Source organism: Chiloscyllium punctatum, chromosome 38 (genome assembly GCF_047496795.1).
Source record: "Chiloscyllium punctatum isolate Juve2018m chromosome 38, sChiPun1.3, whole genome shotgun sequence".
Classification (NCBI taxonomy): domain Eukaryota; kingdom Metazoa; phylum Chordata; class Chondrichthyes; order Orectolobiformes; family Hemiscylliidae; genus Chiloscyllium; species Chiloscyllium punctatum.
The window spans coordinates 43,979,259-44,004,087 of record NC_092776.1 but is presented as its reverse complement, the minus strand read 5'-3'; the positions used below and the strand labels follow the sequence as shown (position 1 = coordinate 44,004,087).

At 42.9% G+C, this 24,829-nt stretch overlaps 1 protein-coding gene across 4 annotated transcripts in view; it reads right to left on the bottom strand.

Annotated features, from left to right (window-relative positions):
• The window catches only part of LOC140463573 (exocyst complex component 6-like), a 193,151-nt gene extending 168,791 nt beyond the window's left edge, over positions 1-24,360 (bottom strand). The window contains exon 1 of one of the 4 annotated variants that reach the window (XM_072557753.1): positions 24,154-24,360. In XM_072557753.1, the coding sequence (XP_072413854.1) occupies positions 24,154-24,278 (125 nt within the window). In that variant the 5' untranslated portion in view covers positions 24,279-24,360. Of the gene's footprint in view, positions 1-21,773; positions 22,115-24,153 lie in introns of those variants that run through there. The other 3 variants (XM_072557754.1, XM_072557756.1, XM_072557755.1) reach the window with 3 other exon arrangements.
• Between the last annotated feature and the right edge of the window lie 469 nt (positions 24,361-24,829).

Genomic DNA, 24,829 nt, shown 5'->3' with positions numbered 1-24,829 from the left:
ACATCCCCACCAGGTAAAGGCTGCAACATTCTACTAACAACTCACGAGTTGATCTGTACTTTTTTTTCTTCTTAAGTGTTTAAATTTTATTCCTAATGAACAGTTTTTAAACGATAGATTACATGCTTTCGTTAGTACTTCTCCCATTTGGTGACCAACTCATTATTTTGACTTAAAAAAAAAAGATTTGGGTAATCAAAGATTGAGGACGGGAACAAATTGTGGCTGTAAGAGCAGCTCCTTGGAGATAGTTTAGGTGTTGGAGTGGATTTCCGAATTCCAGCAGCAGTAACTAATGTTTTATAAGCTGTTGCATCATTTTGGAACTTCGGGAAAAAAAGATCAAAACAACAGCACTTTAAAAAAAGGAGGACAGACAGACGAACGAAGACAGGGATCACAGCAGTGAATCTGTACTGTTACTGCCTTTGCTGTTGGAGTTCAAGTATCTCAGGAATGCATCTAAGAAAAATTAACAGTAAAATCCACAGTAACTTGCATGGGAGAGCTCAAAACACTACAACAGCTAAGTGTATAGCTTTTAAGTGTGAGCTTATTGTTTTTTCTTTGCAAGTTTACAATAGTGAGTAGAATTGGTTCTTTTTTGATATGTTTGATTGAGAGTCTTATATTTTTAAAATTTTAATCAACATAGATATTAATTTAGCATGCAGTTTTTTTTTTAAAAAAGCAGTAGGACTGTGCAATTTTCAGCAGATTGTTAAGGCGCAAAGATGGTCTTTAGTAGAGTGATGTGCTCTTCCTGTTGGATATGGGAGATGGAGAGTCTCCATGTTACTGATCATTATGTCTGCAGAAAGTGTATGTTTGGCTGCAAATTCTATCAGATCGCATAGATCAGTTGGAGCGACAGTTAGAGTCAGTGAGGAATTTACAGGCCAGAGTTGGTGTGATGCTTAGCAGCTATAGGAAGGGAGGAAAAAATGACAGATAGTCAGGTAGATGGGTTACCTCTAGGAAAGGTAGGAGAGGGGGTGCCTGCATGTGATGAACTCAGGGGAATGTAGCACGAACAGCCAAGTTTCCAGTACTGAGAATGGCTCTAATGTAACAAGGGGTACGTCATGTTCCAAGCAATCAATTGTGATGGGGACTTTCTAGTCAGAGGCACAGACAGATGTGTCTATCACTGAGTGAAAAATGAGAACAGTTTGTTGCCTTCCTGGTGATAGGATCAATGATACCAGAGAGGATGCTGTATATTCTCAAAGAGGAAAAGAAAAGAGGGACCAACAGGAGGTCGCTATACACATTGGAACAATGACAGAACAGAAAAGGAATGAGATTTTGAAAAGGAGAATATAGGAATTCAGGCAAGAATTTAATGAGGGCAGTATTATCTGGATTACATGTGGTGTTATGAGCTGGTAAGGGTAGGGACAGGAGGGTAGAGAAGATGGACGAGTGGCTGAGGAGCTGATTCAGGGGAGACAGATTCACATTGTTGGAGCATTGGAGCACCCAGGCGGCTAGTGGGGACGGAGGCCTGTCCAGGGGCAGGACAGCAGTGTCTCTCTCTCTCTCGAGCAAAGCAGAGGATGAGGTAGGTCTGATCAATTAAACTGCATTTATTTCAATGCAAAGAAGTCTAACAGAGAAGGCACATGAACTCTCAGCATGGTCAGCAACATGGACTGGGACATTAGAGACGTGGCTCAGGGAAAGACAGGACTGGGAGCTTAATGTTCCAGGATACAAATGCTATAGAAAGAATGGAAGGTGGCGGGGGGGGGGGCACAAGATAGGAGGGAGGAGTGGCATTTGTGATAAGGGATAGCATTACTGCTGTATTTAGGGAGGATATTCCTGAGAATATGTCCAGAAAAGTTTATTTCAGTGGAACTGAGAAATAAGAAAGGGATGCACACCTTATTGGGATGACACTGTAGATCCCCCTCACCCAAACTCCAAGTCAGTGAGAAACAAATTTGTAAAGAGATCACAGTTGTCTGCAAGAATAATAGGGTGGTATTGGCAGGGGATTTTAACATTCCCAACAAACAGACTGGGACTGCCGTTGTGTTTAGGCTTTAGATGGAGAGGAATTTCTTAAAATGTGTATAAGAAAATTTTCAGATTCAGTATAGAGAAGGTGCAAAACCTGTCCTCTTGGGAAATAACTCACTCAGCCACTTCACCTGCTTTGTCAGTGGGGAAGCATTTTGGGGCCAGTGATCATAATTCTATTGGTTTAAAAAAAAATTGATGGGAAAGGATAGATGGGATCTAAAAGTTGAAGTTCTAAATTGGAGAAAGACCAATTTTGACAGTATTCAGCAAAAATTTTCAAACGTGAATTGGGGTTTAACGTTCACAGCTATAGGGACAGTTATAAACAATGGGAAGCCTTCAAAACAAAAAAGTCCAGAGATAGTATGTTCCTGTTGGGGTGAAAGGCAAGGCTAGAAGGTGTAAAGCAGGCTGGATGACTAGAGCAATTAAGGTTTTGGTGAAGAGAAAGGAGGAAGCAAGTGTCAGGTATTGACAGCTCAGATTGAGTGAATCCTTAGGGTTTATAAAGGCAGCAGAATACTTAAAATCAAGAGGGCAAAAAAGGGACATGAGATAGCTTTGGCCAATAGGGTTCAGGAGAATCCAAAGGGATTTTATATGATAAAAGGACAAAAGAGTAACTAAGAAACGAATAAGGGCCCTCAAAAGATCAGCAAGGCACCATGTGTGTGGAATTGCAGGAGTTGGGGTAAGATACTAAATGTATTTTGCATTACATTATATAATGTAGGACAATAGATGAAGTCTTGAAAAACATCCATATTAGAGGTGGTGGTGCTGGATGTCTTAAACAAAAAAAAAGGCGAATAAACCCCTCGGACCCAGCTGCACCCCAGAACGCAGGCAAACAATTGCTGGGATCCTTGCTAAGATGTGTGTGTCATCGATAGTCACAGGTGAGGTGCTTGAATGCAGTGCCACTATTTAAGAAAGATGGTGAGGGTGACATCAGTGATGGGCACGTTGGAGGGACTCCTGAGGGACAGGATTTACATGTGTTTGGATAGGCAAGTACAGATTAGGGACAGTCAACATGGCTTTGTGCTTGGGAAATCATGTCCCACTAACTTGTTTGAATTTTTTGAAGACTGGCTAGTAAGGTTAGATCATATTGAATACAGGGAGAACTATCCATTTGCATATAGAACTTGCTCGAAGGGAGAAGACAAAGCATGGTGGAGGAGAGTTGATTTTTAACTGGAGACCTGTGACCACTGGTGTGCCACAAGGATTGGTGCTGGATCCACTGCTTTTTGTCATTTATACAAATGATTTGAATGTGAACACAGGAAACAGTTACTACGTTTGCAGATGTCACCAAAATGAAAAAAAAGTGTAGTGGACAGTGAAGTAGGTTACCTCAGTACAACAGGATCTTGATCAAATGGACCACTGGGCCAAGTAGTGGCAGATGGAGTTTAATTTGGATAAATGCAAAGTGCTGTAGTTTGGAAAGGCAAATCAGGGCAGGCTTTATACAGTTAATGCCAAGGTCCTGGGAGTGTTGCTGGATGAAGACCTTGGAGTGCAAGTTCATAGTCCCTTGAAAAGTGAAGTTGCAGATAAATAACATAGTGAAGGCAGTGTTTGGTGTGCCTTCCTTTACTGGTCAGTGCATTGAGAGGTCACCCTGTGGCTATACAGGACATGACTGTTAGGCCACTTTTGGAATGCAGTGCTCAACTCTGGTTGCCCTCCAATAAAAGAGAATATTGTGAAACTTGAAAGGGATCAGAAAATGTTCCTAGGGTTGGATGGTTTGAGCTATAGAAAGGCTGAATAGGCTGGGGCTGTTTTCCCTGGAGTTTTTTTTTGGGGGGGGGGGGCGGTGGAGAAGGTGAAGGGAAGAGAAAGGGTGGTGACCTTAGAGCTTTATAAAATCATGAGGGGTATGGATAAAAAAAAGGTAAACAGACAGATCCTTCTCCCTGGGGTAGGAGAGTCCAGAACCAGGAGGGCTGGAGAGCGAGAGGGAGGAAAAGATATTTTTTTAAAAAAAGGGACCGAAGGGGCAAGTTTTTCCACACAGAAGGTGATGCATGCATGGAATGATCTGCCAGAGGAAGTGGTGGAGGCTGGTACAATTACAACATTTAAGAGGAATCTGGACAGGAAGGGTTGAGGAGGATATGGGCCAAGTGCTGGCAAATTGGATAGATTAAATTTAGGATATCTGGCTAGCATGGATACGTGGGACCAAAGGGTCTGTTTCCATGCTGTACACCTTTAAGAATCTACGACTCAAATTAATTTGCTTTTAAAAAAAAAAGAAAAAAAGGGATCCACAAGAAAAGTGACCTTTTAAGTTAACCTTGTTACTAACAAGGGGGAAATGGGTGAAATTAAAAATTATCCCTTCTCATTTGGGATTCTGATGGTTTGAAGTAGCCCATCTAAAATTACAACAAAAATCAGATCTGGCTGTAACAAGTCAGCACTTCACATGTCTCAAGTGTATTTTGTTTTCTTTGCACATACATAAGCATCATGCGTAACCTCAGAACGTATTCCAGATTATTGTCAGCATCTTTATGGAGTCATATGAGAGCATAGGTCTCACCCTGGACATGGCTGAGATGTGGATTATCCAAAAGCAGACACAGAGGCACTGCAGCAGTACCAGCAACACTGCCTGCCCAAGATCTTGCAAATCCACTGGGAGAAAAGATGTACCAACCACCTTGAAGCACTCATCTTGGATTGGCTACGATAGGCTGGGCTCATCACCCCCATGATTGACAGGAGACTCCAAGTAGGTGCTCTATTCTCAGCTTCAAGACATGGAGCCCCAAGTGGACAGTGGAAGTACTTCAGTGATATTCTCAAGGCCTCACCCAAAAACACCTGGGAATCACTGGGCCAAGACTGTCCAAAGCAAACAAGCATCTCAGAAGGTGGTGTCGAACACCTCAAGACTTGCCATCAGGGAGAAGTGTCAATGATGATGATTTGTTTTGCAAAACGGAGAAGTAACTAAGATGAAAGAACCTCAGTAGCAATTCTTCTCACTACCTCTTTCTCTCCCAAACCCACCTGGTAAGTTTTGTGCACAGTTGGCTGTGATCATCTAGGGTGCCCTTGGTGCAGAAAGAAATGTGAATGCAAGAAACCAAACAAATTGCTTTGAAAACTCAGCAGGTCTAGCAGCATCTGTGGACAGAATGCAGAGTTAAGGTTTAGGTCCAGTGACCCTTCCACAGAACATTCAGCAAGTTAAGTTATATAATGAATAGCCAGTTTGTGTCAGAGTAACAACACAATGTGTTCAATTCCCATACTAGCAATAGGTTACCAACTTTTACCCATCTCTCTCTTTGTATATATAATGTGTGCACAATTCTGGTCTAGTAAGACAGTGGAGACCTCGCATAGTCAATACACTTCCTCCTACATAAAAGTTTATTAGGTTCCCTTCCTATGTTACTTGTTTTCAGTGCCAAGTGTGGTGTGTGTATTTATCTGGTGCTAATAAAGCATTTATAATTAGCCAGAATAGTTCAGTTAACAAAGTCTTTAGACTAGGTATTTTGTTCAAACAGGACATGTCAGTGTAAGCAAATGCTGCATTACAATTATTACCAATAATATTTTTGCAACTTATCCAATATTAAAAAACAGTTGTACAAGCATGTTTGCAACTCACATCTACTAGGAGATCAAATTCTTGCTATAATCCAAAAGTTTACAGTAATTCCATTGTTCACAACAGGCAGGAAAGTAGTATGTTCAAAGGCACATAATACAACTAAGTGACCATTAGGATTTTAAAAAGTTCCACACAATTGTAAATTTGGATTTCTAAAAAAATCTAGTAGACAACTGTATTCTTCTTATACACAGCACCATAAGTGACAAATGATATTTTGTTTCAATACAATTTTACAATAAAGTACTTTCTACACTTTATTTTGCATAATTGCATAAAGATGTTGCATAATTAGATGAAAACATCTAAAAATGTCAATTAGTCCCATTTGTCACCGGGCAGTGGAGATCCCCAGTGGAGGGCTCTCTACACAGGAGTCCTCCCCCTTTCTCTCGGGGATCTGGGGTGGAGGATGCTGCACGCAGCGATCCCCTGCAACCGCAGATTGCAGTGGTTCACTGACTCCCAGCCCAACTGCTTGTCCTGTGGAGTCCGTGGACCATGTATATATTGGGTGTGGGTGTTTGCACTCCTTTTTGATTTTCTTAAAAACCACCTCCTCTGCTTTTGGTTGCACTTCAGTCCCACGTTCCTGATCTTCAGACACCTAGTACGGAGGAGGGAGGGAGGGCAGGTCTGAAGATCTCGTGGGTCTGCTTTTGGACCTGGCCAAACTGGCCCAGGCAGCTGGCTGTGGAGGGGGTCATTAGGGCCGACTGCCTGCCCCTCTTCTGCAGTTACGTTAGAGCCCGGGTGTCTCTGGAAAAAGGAACACGGTGTCCACTGACACCCTGGAATTGCTCAGGGAGAGGTGGGCACCACAGGGAGTGGAGTGCATTATTTCCCCCTCCAACTCTATTTTGATTTAATCCCTGCTCTCCCCTTCACTGTTTGATCACGCAGCATTGCCCTTTGATGTGAAGGGCACTGCTTGTCACTGGCCACTCTGGTGCTTCCTTTCTTCCTGGTGGCAGAAATTTGAATAAATATTAGTGCACCTTGTGTCACTGACATACACGCACACTGGGGAAAAAATAAGCACCACCGCAGTTAGGCAGTAGTGTTGGGGTTTTTAAAAGAAAAGGCAATTAGTGCCTTCAAAGTGGTAAAAATAAGTTAGCATTTGAATACTTTTATGTTGTTACACAATCAAGTCAGTATTGCTTTAAGAAAGCTGGAATTATATGAACTACTCAATCTGGCCACATTCATGCACATCAGATATTTCTGTCCAGCTACTGATTTTCTGATTCTCTTTACTGTAGACACTTCAAGATCAGTAGTAGAGAAGCTTTAGAAGGGCAGAAAGAACAACGGATGTCTCATTATACATAAAAAAGTGGTTTCTGCTTAAATTTTAAACACTATGATTTAGGATTCAGCTTCCACTCTTAATCAAGACGTAATCACTTCCTATTATCTTTCAATTCTATTCACAGAAGTGGATTTTAACACTGATATTGGGGTCCGAAATTAAATGGCATTAATAAGAAAACTTTCCAAAATCTAGCAAGAGGCAGGCAGCACAATGGTTCAGTGGTTAGCACTTCTGCCTCACAGCACCAGGGACCCCGGTTCAATTCCAGCCTCAGGCGACTGTGTGGAGTTTGCATGTTCTCCCAGTGTCGGTTTGAGTTTCCTCTCAGTCCAAAGATGTGCGGGTCAGGTGAATTGGCCATGCTAAATTGTCCAGTGTTAGGTGCATTAATTAGAAGGAAATGGGTCTGGGTGGGTTACTCTACGGAGGGTCAGTGTGGACTGGTTGGGCCGAAGGGTCTGTTTCTAAATATTTATCTGAGATTTAGGATTCTTGCACTAAGCAATTGGGCATACTGAACTTCATTAAATCCCAATATTTTTCATTTGTTTCCATTCCATATTTCTCCAAGTCCATTCTCATTTCTTCAAAAAATTCACAACCATAACTAATTGACATTTTGAATAGAGTTTGAATTCAAATTCAGTTTTCATTTGAATAGATGATAATATAACAGCATACAAGGGCATATAGTCTAACATGCTATAATTGTGAAGGAAACCACTAGAAAAGTTTGCCAAGCATCAACTAAAGCTTAAGTAGGTACTAATTCCAGATTTGGAAGTTAAACAGTAAAACAGAACAAAAAAAGGTGTGGATAATTTTAAGGCCTTTAGTCTATAAATATTGACTAAAATAATAAAACCTACAATTAAAAAAAAAGAGAAGTTGTTTGGAAGCATATGGGTGTAAGGTGGTTAATAACCAAAAAAGTGAAAGAAACCACTAATAAGTCACCTCAGTTTCGCTGAAGTCATCTTTCAGGTGAGATAACCAAGGCTCAGTCTGTCTGCTTGGGTGGATCTAAAATTATTACCTTTTTTTTTAAAAACAAAAGTGTAATTTCCCCATGTCCTTGCCAATACCAAAATTAAAAAACCTTATATGGGTCATTATAACAAGAAGTTTCCAAAAACAATGCACAAGTTGGCTGCCATATTTCCTACAACATGGAGTTTAACAGACTGCTTTGATAATACTCCACTGGCTGACAGGTTTTAGACAATGATCATAAAAAGGAAGAGTTTTTTTTAAAAATTACAACCACTTGCATAGTGTTGCAAAAAAGTGGAAGGACCTCAAGTTTGACTTGTCAAGGACCAATTTAAATTGGGAAAGAATGAAGAGCTGGGCAGAGTCTGGACGAATCAGTAGCACTTGAGAACATAAGATATTGCAGGGAGGTACTTATCTGGTTGCAGATAACAGTTGCATGTTAATTTTGATTTTTGGCAATATATTTTGCACTAATTTAATACAGTTTGCAATTTCAAATGTGTCAAGTGCTTTAGAGACAATGAGGTAGTTACGGTTGCTTTTATTGCCATTACAAAAGGAAAACTGTTATGATGCAGGGTAAACACACCTGCTTAATTTAAAATAGCAACGCAAGATTTATCCCATGAAGTAATCTGAAAATTTAAGGCCAAGAACTATTTAAAGTAAAAATTAACAAATTTCTTGGAAGTATATCAGAACAAATAACTATTTACAACTCCTTCCCCTACCACAATACTAGTTTGATAATTGAAAGCTTTAAGATTTAAAAACAAAAACTTCTCAAAACGAGGCAGCTTTTGGTTCTCTTGTCTTTTCTTCTTCTTGGGGATTCTGCCTCACAGGTTACTAATCAATAAGGTACCTTTATGAAAGACATTTTCGGGATCTAAGATGGCAGTGATCTGAGAAGATCACACTGCAGAGGTTCGCATCGCAGCAGGAGCAGGACAGTCCTTTGACCCACCCAACCCAGGTCATCAGGATTTCTTGGGGTGTTGGAAAGATTGTGGAGCCCCAAGAAACATTTAAAAATTGACTTGTATTTTTGGCTGTCCAGAAATGCCTAAAAAAGGAGTAGGAGCATCGGAGGCCAGGCCTGCAGCTCAGCCTGCAGCAGATTACTTTCCAGGACCTGGTGAGCCAGCTCTCAAAAATCTCACGAAATGTTGGGGAAACGGATTGAAGAGAAGCTGGCTCCAGTCTCTCATGCGGCAGAAGCATGAGCAGCAGCTGGGAGACCTGGAGAATAGGACGGATGAGGTGGAGCACAGGGTCAGTGGTGGAAACTGATGCCAGTTCATTCAAGGAAGAGATCCAAGCCCTGAAGACGCAGGTTCGTAATTTGCGTGACCAAGTCGATGATCTTGAAAACAGGGGCAGAAGAAAAAAAAAACAAACATTCGGATCATCGGTCTGCCTGAGGGTAAGGAAGGTGAGCAGCCTGCGGAATTTGTTGAAGATTGGCTTCCGAAATTCCTTGACTTGGAGACTGGCGTGAGAGGACTGAAGATAGAGAGGGCACACCGGGTTGCAGCACGGAGGTCAGGTCTGGGTCAGCACCCTCATCCTTTCCTGGTGCGGTTCTATCATTACCAGGATAAGGAGAGAATCATGGAGGCTTCCAGACTCCAGGGGAAGGATCCAAAGGCCCTAATTTACGACGGGTCTAAGATCATGTTTTTTCAGGACTTTTCAGCAGCGGTGATCCAGAAACGAAAATCGTACGATGGTGTCAAGAGAAGATTGAAGGAGCTTGGGATTCAGTACTCCCAGAAATATCCAGCAGTGCTTCGGATCACCTTAGATGGATCCATGCATCTCTTTGACACATCGGAGAAGGCAAGAGACTTTGTGGACAAACTAACCTAAGTTAAACAATTGTAGTATGTATAAATATCGTTGCTTGGGTATGTGTTTGTGTTTATCATGCTGTAAAAGAAATGGAGGAAATTGGTTGGAGCTTTGTTTTTCCCCCTTTTGTTTTTAAAAAATCTCTTGATAATAATTTAGTTCAAACTATGTCTGGTGGTGGTTAAGATGTACATTTTAAATTTCTAAGTTAGGACATACCAAAGGATGGGTGGGGTATTTATTCCCCCCTTTTAAAATATATTCACATTGATATTCTATGGGGTGTTTTGTTTTTAGCTTGTGCTTGCAATGCAGCTCTAGCTGGGAGACGAGAAGGTGGTTGAGATGGTTAGATGCCTATTTGTGGGCAGTTCGAGACGGGTGGGGGGGGGGGGGGGTGGTAGGGTAAGGTCCACTACTCAGTGCTATTGGCGCTTTATACGTTGGTTTGTTTTCTGGTTTTTGTTGTTTATTTTGTATGTTTGTTAAATGCAGTGGTTTTAGTTTATGTAGTTTTTATATTTGGTGGATCATGCGACACTAAGGCTCAGCAATTTGTGGTTCGGGTTCCTCCTCTCTGGAATTTAAATGTAATTGCAGAAGATTATGGTTAATGATTTGATTAAATGGTGTACCTGGAATATCAAGGGAGGTCACTCACCAATTAAGAGGAAGAAAGTACTCTTGAGTCTTAGAAAGGAGAAGGTGGATATTGCTTTGTTACAGGAGACACATTTGGATGACAAGGAGCATCTGAAATTACAGCAGAATGGCTTCGACAGAGTTTATTTTTCATTATTTAATACCAGAAGTATGGGAGCGGCTATATTGGTTAGGAAAGAAATCTCATTTAAACTGTTAGAATGTGTTAAAGACACATACGGGAGGTTTGTAATTCTTAAAGCCTTGATAAATGGGGAAGAATATGGCATTTTAAATGTTTATTGTCCCCCAGCTCATCCTCTCAAATTCTTGGTAGATGCTTTTTCTAAACTGATAAGGCTTAAGTTTCGGCACATCATTATAGGGGGAGATTTTAACTGCCTCATGTACGCCACAGTAGACAGGTTGCCTAAAGGTCCCTCGATTCCCCACACAAACCCAATAACTGTTTAGTTTGTGCAGAGGGTATTAGGATTAGTGGACGTCTGTAGGTGTCTCCACCCTACAGGTAGGGATTTCACGTTTTTCTCTAATCCGTACAGATGTCACACGAGGATTGATTTTTTTTGACCCCTGCGGTAACCCTGGATCTGGTGGCATCCTGTACGATTGGTAATATTGCCATCTCTGATCATGCTCCAGTGTACCTCACGGTTAAAATTAAAGATGTTACAGTGGATTCAAGGTACTGGCGAATGGACCCCTTTATTCTCATGGTCAGCAAGTTTGTGGAGTATTTCTCTAGGGAATATCGTGCATTCCTAGACATCAACATAGGCTCGGTTGAGAGCTCATCTGTTCTCAGGGAAACTGCCAAAGCTTATGCCAGGGGGTTAGTTATTTCATATTCCACAAGTAGGAAGTGGCAGAAGGGTGAGCAGCAATGTCTCCTTGAAGCACGGTTTAAGGCAGACGAGAAGGCCTATTTTGACAGACCCTCATTGGTCAAACTACAGAGGATTACACCACTGCGGTCTGCACTAAATTGCGTGCTCACGCAGACGGCAAAGAAGGAGCTGGCTTTTGCAAAGCAAAGGTTATACGAGCAGGGTGACAAGCCAGGCAAATACTTCGCATACCTTGCCAGAAAGAGAAGTGCCCCACAAACCATTACAGAGATTAGGGAAGGGTCTGGGAACCTAACGTGATTCTAAAAAGATTAATGTAGCGTTCCAGAGATTCTACTCTAAATTATAACAGTCTGAGAATTGAGAGGAGGGGCAGGCCAAAATGGAATCCTTTTTTAGAGATCTGAAGCTCCCGGGTATGATTCACAAACAACAGTTCTTTTTCAATGCCCCATTATCAGAGCAAGAAGTACAGGAAGCTGTGAGGCAGCTTCAGAGTGGAAAGGTGCCCGGTCCTGATGGACTTCCCAGTGAATTCTACAAGGAATTTATAAGTATACTGTCAGGCCCAATGTTGAATATGTTTATTGATTCATACAGTCATGTTTGTCTCCCACCATCTCGGAGAGAGGCCAAAATTTCACTTATCCTGAAAAAAGGGAAGGATCCGGAAGAATGTGCTTCATACAGGCCCATCTCGCTCTTAAATGTGGACTTTAAGATCCTTTCTAAGGCTCTTGTGTTAAGGCTGGAGACTGTTACCTTCTATTATTAAAGAGAATCAGACGGGCTTCATAAAGGGTTGCAGATCCTCCAATAACGTTAGGAAGCTGTTTAACGTAATTCAAGCATGCCAACAGCAGTCAATAGAGTGATTGGCGATTTCTTTAGATGCAGAGAAGGCATTTGACCGAGTTGAGTGGCCGTACCTTTTCTATACTCTGGTTTGGTCTGGGTGAAGTTTTCATAAGATGGGTAAAGGTTCTCTACAGTGTACCTCTCGCTGTTGTCATTACTAACAGGGTACGATCAAGCAATTTTACTATATCTAGGGCTGTCCCCTTTCACCATTACTTTTTACGTTGCCAACGGTTCAATCACCAGAGGCCATTCATGGGGATCTCAATATATCAGCTCCAGAAGTGGGGTCAAAATTACATAAGATTTCTCTGTATGCAGATGATGTTCTAATTTTCTTGACAAATCCAGCAGTTTCAGTGCCTTGCCTGATAAAAGGCATTCATGCATTTGTTGCTTTTTCAGGGTAGATGATTAATTTTGCTAAATCAGAGGCTATGCCTATGTGTGGTCTTACGAAAGAGTTGGCTCGTGTGACTACAGATTCCCATTTTAGGTGGTCACTGGGGGGGGGGGGGGGGGGGGGGAAAAGGAAAGAGAGAAGAGAAGTTGTGTGCATTTGGGCATATTCATTTCTCCAGTTCTGGATTGGCTGTTCAAAGCCAATTTTACTCAATTATTTGAAAAAAATTAAACAAAGTTCTCCAAAGATGGGAGGCACTTTCCGTCTCATGGTTGGGTCAGATAGCGCTCAAGATGAATATTCTCCCTCGTTTGCTATACCCTATATGGATGCTTCCCCCTGATTTTCAATAAACAAACACTCAGGAGACTGAACAGTTGGTTCAGCTCCTTTATCTGGCACCATAGATGGCCCCTCATTAAATTAGTCAGATTTTGGGTGAAGAAGAGTAGACCTTCCGGACATCAAAAATTACCAGTTAAGCTTGCTTTTGACCTACGCAAGTGATTGGGTTTGTGGGGACCCTCTTTCAATATGGCTAGATATCGAAGTCTCCCAGGCAAGGTGCCCCCTTACCAGTTTGCTGTTTTTGGACAAGGTGAGGACAGTTAGGGAATATTGCCGTAACTCAATTGTCATCAATATTGTTAAAGCATAGAGGGCAATTCGGCAGAGGGAAGGTAATATTGACAAAACATCTTTGTTTACACCTTTAGTGGGTAAGCTGAGTTTTCAGCCAGGTATGATAGATTCAGGATTTAAATGTTGGGCAGCTAGGGGTATTTCTTGCATGGGTGATTATTTGAGGGAGATGTAATGATGTCCTTCGATCAGTTAGTATGGAAGTAGGAGTTACCTAATAGAGACCTCTTTCATTTTTTTCCAAGTTAGGAATTTTATTCAAAACAAAAAGACCACACTTTTGACTGATCCCTACAAATCTGACATAGAAAGAGGGGTACTAAGGGCTAAGAGTACACTCTCTGTCGGTACTCTATATCACCAATTGGGGGGTTCCACCTCAGATGAGTCTGATCGACTCCGCAAGATGTGGGAAAGAGAGCTGGGTGTTGAAGTTTCTTCAGAGGCATGGGAGGATATTTGGGAGAATGCAAGGAAGATATCAATTTGCAATAGAACCCATGCTTTACAGTTGAAGATTCTCCACAGGGTCCACTTAGCCCCAGACCGTTTGTCAAAATTTAAACCAGGGGTATCTTCAGCATGCCCCAAGTGCAAGGTCTGTACGGGTACTCTTACCCATCGTCTTTGGTCTTGTGACAGGCTTCAAACATATTGGAGCGCTGTGGTGGGTGCAATGGAGAGGATTTTAGGTGTAGGGGTGGGGAAGGACCCTATTTTGCTCCTTTTGGGCCTACCCATTTTATTTCCTGCAGACTTGCATAAGGCAAAACTTTTCAGTATTCTTACATTCTGTGCAAGGAAGAATATCTTGCTAGGTCGGATATCAGAAAACCCCCCCCCAGGCCTGTCGGGTTGGCGGAAGATTGTTATGGAGCATATTCCCCTGGATTTTCTCACAAATATGGTACACCACAAAACTGAGAATTTTTACAAGACATGGCAACCCTTTTTGAAATACCTGGACACGGATTTATCTGCCACACTAACAAGGGCTTTTATATAGCTGTAACGATTGTGTTTCATGGGTCCAATATCCAGGGAGGAGGAACTGTGAATGTAGGAGTGTTTTGTTTGGTTGGGCTGAGTTAGTACTATTTATTTTTGTTTGTGGTTAGGTATTTACTTAGGATTTTAAAAAAAGTTTTATTTCTCTGTATATGTTTATACATTCGTGTAGGAGGGTGGGTTGGGGAACTTGTTTTTATTATTTGGGTTTAGTTTTATACTATTTTTGTACTGTTTTGAATTGCATTGTTTTGTATTTGTTGTAAAAAAGAAAGATATTTTCTAGGCAGTCTTTACATACTGGTAGCTTGGTAGTTCTCCTCAACTGTTCAAATTTTCCCCCATTCTTGTACACTCAAAGCATCAGATTGTGCAATTAGTTTAAGATTGTCGGTATACTAAATTCAAACTAGATTGGAGTTTGGTATTTTTCAGGGTATAATTTAAACTGATTGGCCCAATTCAAATTAGTTTTGTCATTTCCAGGCAACCAGCTACCCTAGCTACCCCAGAAGATGGACCACATGTTATATCGTAGCTTATTGAGAACACTTTGTTGTGTCATTGCTGGTTGACCATTGACCACAAAATTGAACTAGCCATATAGTATGTGACACAGGTCAGGGGCTAGGGAGCCTTCAGGTGATTAACTCCCTGCCAAACTCCGCAAAGCATATCTGTAAACTCTACAAGGCACAAGTCAGATGTATGATGGAATTCTCTCCACTTGCCTAGACAAGTACAACTCCAACACCAACACAAGAAACTGGACACCATTCAGGATAAAGCAGCCTGCTATATTGGCACCACATCCATAAACAAACACTTACTGAGCCTCTTTTGTAGATTGTGTACACTCATTCCAAGATGCATGGCAGAAATTCAAAGTTCTTTTGACAGAACCTTCCAAATCCACTAAACACTTCCATCTTGGAGGACAAAGGCAGCAAATACATGGGAACACCATCACCTGCAAATTCTCCCAAGACATCATTCTAGAAATATAATTGCTGTCCTTGTGTTGCTCTGTCAAATTCTGGAACTCCCTCACTAATGTTGCTGTGGGTCTACCCACAGCACAGACTGTAGCAGTCCAAGGAGGCAGCTCAAGAAGAAAAAAAAAGTCAAGCACAACTAGGGATGGCAATAAATACTGGCTCCCATTAATTGAGACTTTTTTTTGAAAAAAATAACCTCAATTGTCAAGGGTTTCAGATACATGGAAATGTGGACATATTCCAAGCCACGTGCTATCCGGACTTCAAAGTCAATTGCTGTTCCCTCACTGTCAAAAAACCCACAACTCACTCCCCACAGCGTACCAACAACACCACTTAGAGGTTTAAGAAAACAGATCACCACAACCTTCAATGGCAATTGAGATGGACAATAATTGCTGACCTTGCCAGTAATGTTCACGACCCATATACAAAAAAAATGAATCTGAGAGAAGCAAAATTCTGAGTAATGATTCATTTTCTACATTTTTAGATGTAGTACTACAGACTGAGAACTTGATCCTATTCATTAATGTGAAGCAAAAAAAAAGGCAGTCAAAGGCTGGAGTAATTTTTCCCCCTCTCTGTAGTGTACAGTTTTCATTACTGTGATCTTCTATACTTGCCTCATTTTTCTTAAATCTTTCATTAGTTTCCTTTGTGCCTAGTTGCATTCACACTAATTTGCAAATTCTCTGTTAAATGCACGAGCCTTAGAAAAGAGTGATGAACAAGTTATCAAAGAGATATTGCAAACCAGTTAAAGAGTACTAAAGGAGAGTAGGATTTAAAGCACTTGGAGACACTAAGGACTGCAGATGCTGGAAGCCAGAGTCAATAGATCTGATGCTGGAAAAGCACAACAGGTCAGACAAGTATGAGGAGCAGGCAAGTCAATGTTTCAGGCCAAAACTCTAGGTCAGGACTGGGGAGGAGAAGGAGGGGACCCCAGAACTAAACAGAAAGAGGTGTGGGAAGGGAGAAGGGATGGTGAAGGTGGGTGCAGCTACAGGGTTATTGTGATTGGTCAGTGGGAACGGTGGAGCAAACAAGAGAATTAGGAAGATGGACAGGTTAGGTCAGGGAGGAGAGCCAGACATGGGGCAAGGCTGGGGGTGGGACTTTGAAGCTAGTGAAGTCAATATTGAGGCCACTGGGCTGTAAGCTCCCCAAGCTGAATCTCAGGTGTTGTTCCTCCAGTTTACTTTGGTCTCACTCTGTCTGAGTGAAAGGCCAAGGATGGAAGTTGCAGAATGAGCAGTCTCTAGACAGCAGACAGGGTTGGGGAAGGAAACATCTTTTTGGTGGTGGGTTCTGAATGGAGGTGGCTGAAACTTTGGACAATGATGCGTTGCATTCAGAGGTTAGTGGAGGGGGTATGTGAGGATTAAGGGCACTCTATCCTTATTGTTTTTTGGGGGGGGGGGGGGGGTTTGAGGGCAGAAGTGCAGGAAATGCAGTTGAAGACATCCTTAATTATAAAATGGGAAACTATGGTCCCTAAAGTAGGACAACATCAGATGTCCTGGAGTAGAATGCCTCTGCTCCCAAGAGGAGGCAGAGTAACTGACAATGTGATAACATTTTAGTAGGAGGTTTGCTTGAGGTATTTGTAGGATTTAAAGCACAATTGATCATTTGCTTCAAGACTTTAGGTTTAGCAAGAGTACTCATCTTTTTAATCTTGAGTCAAGAGTGTGGTGCTGGAAAAGCACAGGTCAGGCAGCATCCCAGCAGCAGGGGAAATAAAAGACGTTTCAGGCAAAAGCCCTTCATCAGGAATGAGACTGGGAGCCTCAGGGGTGAAGAGAAACAGGTGGGTGGGGGAGTGCAATACATGAATGGGAGGTGGAGGTAATGGTGATAGGTCAGAGACGAGGGTGACGTGGACAGGTGGGAAGGAAGATGGACAGGTCGAGGGTGGTGCCGAGCTGGAAGGTTGGAAGGGGGAAGGGTGGTGGTAAGTGAGGAAACTGGTGAAATCTACATTGATGCCATGGGGTTGGAGGATCCCAATGCATAAGATGATGCATTCTTCCTCCAGGAGTCAGGTGGTGAGGGAGTAGCGATGAGACGGCCCAGGACCTGTATGTGCTTGGGGGAGTTGAAGTGTTTGGCCACAGGGCAGTGGAGTTGGTTGTTGCCAGTATCCCAGAGATGTTCTCTGAAGCACTCTGCGAGTAGACGCCGTCTCCCCAATGTAGAGAAGATCGCATCAGATTTGAGAGATGTGAAAGGCTCCTTTGGGGCTTTGGACAGAGGTGAGGATGCAGTCAGTGGGTTTGTAGATAAATGTCAGAGTTGAGTTGGTCACCATTGATGGAGATTTGTCAGTTACATGGAACAGTATCTTCCGTAGTTACACCAGTGCCACTCTGCACCTTTTCCTCCTCTCCATTGACTGCGTCAGCACCACCTTTCCTGATGAAGGGCTTTTGCCCAAAATGGCGATTTTCCTGCTCCTTGGATGCTGCCTGACTTGCTATGCTTTTCCAGTACCACTCTAATCTAGACTGACTCACTGACATTTGCGACAAAACCACTGACTCCCAGATTACACCACCTCCCACCTTGCCTCCTGTAAAAATGCTATCCCTTATTCCCAATTCCTCCACCTCATTTGCTCCCAGGAGGGCCAGTTCCACTACAGAACAGATAGCCTCCTCCTTTAAAGATCGCAACTTCCCCTCCCACCTGGTTGATGCCTTCCACTGCATCTCATCCACTTCCTGCACTATTATCGAATCCCACCCCTCTAACTACACAAGGACAGCACCCTCCCTCCTCCCCCCCCCCCTCCGGTTCTCACCTTCCACCACACCAACCTCCGTATACATCATATCACCCTCTGCCATTTCCACCATCTACAAACTGGCCACAGAGACATATTTCCCTCACCTATCTGCTTTCCGTGAAGACCATCCCCTCCGCGACTACCTCATCAAGTCCATACCACCCAAACCACTCTTCCCCTTCCACTGCAGGAATTGAAAAATCTGCCGACTGCAGCCACACCTCCACCCAAGGCCTCAAAAGGAGCCTTCTATATCGAAAGTTTCACCTGCACTTTCACATGTCATTTATTGTATCTGTTGCTCCCAATGTGGTCTCCTCTACATTGGGGGAGGCAGGGCATGTTCTCTGAAGAGGGCTTCAGAGAACATCACCAGGACACCCACATCAACCAACCCCACCACCCTGTGGTTGAACACTTCAACTTCCCCTCCCACTCTGCCAAGGAGGGCATGCAGGTCCTGAGCCTCCTCCATCGCCACTCCCTTACCACATGGAGCAAGAAAGCCCCATCTTCTACCTCAGGACTCTCCAACCCCAAGGCATCAATGTGGATTTCACCAGTTTCCTCATTTCCCCTCCCCCCACCTTAATTCCAGTTCCAACCTTCCAGCTCAGCACCACCCTCATGACCTGTCCATCTTCCTTTCTACCTATCCACTCCACCCTATCACCATTAACCCCCACCTCCATCACCTATTGCAATCTCAGCTACCTACCCACCACCAGCCCCCCTCCCTCCCATTTATCTCTCCACCCAAAGGCTCACCAGCCTCATTCCTGAAGCGTTTTTGCCCAAAACGTCAACTTTCCTGCTCCTCGGATGCTGCCTGACCTGCTGGGCTTTTCCAGCACCATGCTCTCTACTCGTCTCCAGCATCTGCAGTCGGCACTTTCACCTAGTATCTTTTTAATCTTGTCAAGTAAGTCTGCATCCCAGTGACAATGAAGTGTTTATATCAGTAACATTGACACTGTAAACATCACAAATTACATAATAAAAGATCAGTTCTCAGAGAGAAATGTACCACTGAAAGAAGAGGTTTAAACAAAAATGGAGCTTAACTGAGTGGTATATGGTGGCCCATCTCAAATTGCACTGAGAAGGTGGTGGTGATGATCTATCTCCTTAAAAAGTACTGCAGACAATTTGGCATACATGCTCGAGTGGGAGATTTACTGCCGGATTCCTATACAATGCCCTGCTCTTGTACTTGTATAGTTGGTTCTCTTCAGATTCTGGTCAATGGCAACCCTCAGGATGTTGATCATGGAGATTCAGCAAAAGGTGATTGCATGCACTGTCAAAGGACCATGGTTGGTCACTCGTGTGGCATAAAGTTTACTTCCACTCATCAGCCCATGCATGGATATTGTCCAAATGCAGAAATATTTGGACATCGACTGCTTTAAATATTGGAGGAATCTCAAATGACAGAAAATATGGTCAAGCATAGCATTAAGGATGTTGTTTATGGAACCCACATCCCATTAACAAAGTTTTAAAATCCATTTGCAAAGGAAAGACAAATGACTCAAAATAGAAAGTTGATCGTTGTAGAGAGGGGACGTCAAGGCAGGCATCTTTGCAAGAGACTTTGCAATAAAAGGTTAAAATAAATTGAGAGAAACACTGATATCTAAATAAACTCACCAACTCCCACAGCTACATGGACTATACTTTCTCCCACTCTGCCTCCTTTAAAACAATCCCTTATTTCCAATTCCTCCGCCACATCTGCTCCCTGGAGGACTGATTCTACTGCAGAACATACCAGATAGCCTCTTTCTTCAAAGACCATAATTTCCCCACACACAGTCAGTCAATGATGCCCTCCAGCACATCTCATCCATTTCCCACATCTCCACCATTCAACCACACTCCAATTGCAACAAGGACAGAATCCCTCCACTGGCCTGGAAGAATGCCTCATCATCTGCCTTGGGATCCTCCAACCCCCTGGCAATATGTATTTCACCAGTTTCCTCATTTCCCTTCCACCAACATTATCCCAGGTCAAACCTTCCAACTCAGCAACACCCTCTTGATCTGTCCATCTTCCTTTCCACCTATCCTTCCATCATCCTCTTTGACCTATCACCTTCACCCTCATCTACCTATCACATTCCCAGCTATCTTTGCCATCAGCCCCTTCCATTTACTCTCAGCCCCCTTGGCCAACAAGCTTCAATCCGGAGTTGACATTGCAAGCCTATGCTCGAAATGTCGACTCTGCTGCTCCTCAGATGCTGGCTGACCAGCTGCGCTTTTCCAGTGCCACCACCCTCTGGAAGGACTCAAATCTGGTATGTTCTGCAGTAGAATCAGTCCTCCAGGGAGCAGATGTGGCGGAGGAATTGGAAATAAGGGATTGTTTTAAAGGAGGCAGAGTGGGAGAAAGTATAGTCCATGTAGCTGTGGGAGTTGGTGAGTTTATTTAGATATCAGTGTTTCTCTCAATTTATTTTAACCTTTTATTGCAAAGTCTCTTGCAAAGATGCCTGCCTTGACGTCCCCTCTCTACAACGATCAACTTTCTATTTTGAGTCATTTGTCTTTCCTTTGCAAATGGATTTTAAAACTTTGTTAATGGGATGTGGGTTCCATAATCTCTCCACTGTTATTGCCTGATTTGCTGAGAATTTCCAAATTTCTAGCATGCACAATATTGTGCTTTGGCATTACAACATCCTCCATGGCCCCAAGACAAGTTGTCAGTCGATAAACCACAACTTGTCAAATTATCTCAAAACAGATCATGTCAACAATTTTCATGCGGTTTTCAGAACAATCCCTAATTATAAAACCACTAAAAATACATAACTAATGTGCTAGCAATGTGCATAATTTACTCAAATGGCATACACAACTGAATGTCATGATTTGGAGATGCCAGTGTTGGACTGGGGTGCACAAAGTTTAAAAAAAAACACAATCAGGTTTAGTCCAACACGTTTAATTGGAAGCTCCAGCTTTCCGAGCACTGCTACTTCATCAGGTGGTTGACAATAGGGTTGTGCTTCCAATTAAAGCTGGTGGACTATAAACATGGTGTAGTGTGTTTTTTAACAATTGAATGTAGCGTTCTGTAACCTGGTAGTGCCAAAAAAGGTTAAAGATGGATTGAGTAGTAAAAGGCAGAAATTCCTACATGTAGTAGTACACCCAATCACACTAACAAATGATAATCCTGGGTGTGGGGAAGTCTCACTGTTGTAACCTCGATTGGAGACAGCTATATGACCCTGCAATGAAGACATGGGCACACAGCCCTACAGTAATATACATATCCTGTAACCCCGAGACTAGATGCATTGCAAGTTGGAAATGGGCCCAGTGCCAGTGACGGTCAATACGTAGCCACCAGGAAAATGTCGCAGCCCACCCCACATCCCACCCTCCCCCGGGTGGCAGAGAGCTCCACAGTGCGGGTGGGGGAAGCTGCCACCAAATTCTCTGCAGTTTAGTCGCAGAACGGCTGGCAGCCCCACATCCTTCAAAATACAAACATACACGCGCAAACTTTTGAAGAGGGAACCCTGTGGTTCTGGGCCCATAGCCAACCAGAAGGGAGAAAGAGCCACTTCACTCCGGCCCAGCCGGCCTCAAGGGCCCGAATGGCCGCGGGTACCAGGGCAGTCCCAAAGCCGGGCCTACAAAGCGGGTGGGGGTTAACAGCATCGGGCCACAGCACAAGCAGCGGCGCTGTACCTGAGCGTCGGGCCCACGCAGGCCGCGTCCGTGCTCTCGATCTCCTGCAGGATCCGCTCGTGTTCCGTCACCGTCTCCAGAGCCGCGGTGTCTGCCATCTTAGCGGCCCCGGCTCGGCTCGGCTCGGCTCCGGGCGGTGACAGCAGCACTGCTGCAGCTAACGGCGGCTCATGGCCCCGGCCTCCTGGGGGTTCGGCTAGGCCCGGCCCGGCCCAGCCCGGCCGCTTTAATGTCAACGACAACCCGTCTCTCACAAACCCGCTTCCGGGCCCGTTTTCACTTTCCTGCCCTTCCCCATCTCCACCAGCGACCGGTAAGCGCGCCCCCGACGGCGCGCGGGCCAGCTAGTGGGACGGGGGCGCGCGTGCGAGCACCCGCCCGCCCTCACCTGCGGCAAATCCGCGGGTCCTAGTGGGTATGCGATATGGATACAAATGTACATTTAATTTGTTTTAAAATTATAGTCAACTTTCACCGATATCTTTTGCACATGACATTCAAGTACTGACTGTGAACACTTTTCATTACAGTTGCTCGAAAGCCGCTCAAAGAGGAACTAGTTTCCTTTAATGTTGCTGAATCTCGAACAGCACGGAGAATAAATAAGGTTGGTGAAGTGCATCAAATTAAAGGAAAATTAATCCTTAGTATTGTATGTGGAAAGCTCTAAAACAGAGAGAATGCACCTTTCCATCCCCATTGGGCAAACCCAAGAACTCATTTCTGAATTCTGGGAATGAGTTTGTTGGATCTACAGTCCAGTGTGGTGCTGGAAAAGCACAGCAGTTCAGGCAGCATCCGAGGAGCAGGAAAATCAACGTTTCAGGCAAAAGCCCTTCATCAGGAAGGGCGCTCTGTTCCCGATGAAGGACTCTTGCCCGAAATGTCGATTTTCCTGCTCCTCGGATGCTGCCTGAACTGCTGTGCTTTTCCAGCACACTCATCTAGGAGACTGTGGTTTCCAGCATCTGCGGTCCTTGTTGGATCTACAGTCTATTGCAGATAATGAAAATCAAATTGTGATGAGGTTTCTAGTAGCTTTCAGTAATAGAAACACTAAGAGTAGCAAATTTAGTGTTTGCTACTCCTCTCTATAGAGAGGAGTTCCCTCGGGAAAAAAAAGCTATTTACCACAAATGCCAGATTTTAATATGACAGTTGTAAGTGTTTGATTACATCCCCACACAGTTGTCTTAAACAGATGAGCAAGACCGTGCAAGTCCACTGGAATCATTCCCTTAGGCATATTCCAAGTTATAATCTTTAAAACGTTACGGAAAAAACTGCTGATTCTCCTGCCAAAGTATTTCTTGCTAAGAAGATGGGAACATTGGACAGCGTTGGACTCAACGTATTTCTTGACAAAAAACACCGCTATTCGAGGACACTGGTTTCAGTTCACAAACCCCTTTAAGAAAAGCCAAGGCATGTTTCAGAGAACAGGAAGTGCTTTTCTTAATATATAAAAAGTCGGCTCAATTAACGAGTGGAAGCTCGTCGACTGAATATACAGCTGGAAATCTCTTGGTTTAAAGTCTCAATTAATAAAGTTTATTTAAAACGACCGAAAGGTTAAATTTCAAGATATACTTTCTCGCCCCACAACAAACGTCGCAAGCGAAAAAAAAGTTAAGCTGATTCACGAACATAATCATGCTTCTTCACCCTGATACTTATACACGTCAGTGAAATACGTACAATTATAACAATTCAGCACAAAACAGAACTGCTATGCAAATTAGAACAAAACATATTTGCTGCCCTGTGAAGTCGCTGGCAGCAGTAAACGCAGGAGAAACTGAGGCAAAACTAACTTTCTGAAAAAAAAGAAAATACTGCGGATGTTGGAAATCTGAAGTAAAAACGAAATACTGGAGAAACTGAAGAGATCTGACAAAATCCGTTTGAGATAAAAGGTCATGTTTCGAGTCCACTTATTAGTTCGGAGCCGTATCACTCTCCACAGACGTTTCCAGACATGTTGAGAATCCCTAGAGCTACTTTTTAAACCACGTGTTGTAGAACTAGTATGCAGTGTCCTGGCGAGAATCATTTTTACTCTGAGCCAATCACGTGTTTTTATATCACATACTGATGACTTCTTACGAGGCTGTGTGATTAGTAACTACCTATTTTTACCAGCAACATTCACCAACCATAGATCTAATTTTGTAGTCAAGTATCTACTAAACTAGGCGACTGGAATTGCATTTTGCCCGACAAATCAACCATCCCAGATTAAACTTGCATTATTTTACCTTTCATAGACAGTATTCCAAATAGTAGCAGCAAGAAAAGTGAGCAGAGAAGTCATTGACAATAATTTTGCGTATGTTACTTTAAAAAAGTAAACACGACAGTAGAAAGTCAGGTCACCTACCGTAAACTCGTACCAAGTGGCAATTCTAATGTTTCAATCTCAGAAAAAACATTTTCATAAATTTGACTTTCACGTTTTTCCTCTTTAGAAGGTTTCGAAGTAACTGTTTTGCTGATGTGAGCCATTGTTTCAATACCTCCGTCGTTGGGTTTTGGAGCGAAATTTTCATAGACTCAACCAAAGGGATGATTAAAAAAAATGCCGACGACAACAATGATCTCGTGATTCAAGAGCAATCAATCTCAATGTAGTATTACGATTTAATGCAAGGAAAAAAAGACGGCCTTATATATAGTCTGTCAACGCAAGAGGTGACTGGAGATAATTTATTTATAGCACATGGTTATTTAAAGACTATCATATTTCGCAGTCCCTCTGATTAACCTTTTACAACACCAACATGATAACTTTTGCTTTCTCTACAACACTTTTGAAAAAGCCGTCCTTTCTAATCGTTTTATAGAATTATAAGAAAACAAGATACAGGATTCCCTAATGTTGTCACAAGGGTCTAATATAACAATTAAGAAAAAAAACAATTAAGTGACTATTTCTCCAGGAAAATACTTCTGGATATTGAAGCCTGTCAGCGACTTATTTCTCAAATCCGATTGGGAACGACTCGGTTAATCATTGTGGAATTGATCATCACGTTTCCCAAATTTGTGTTTAGAGT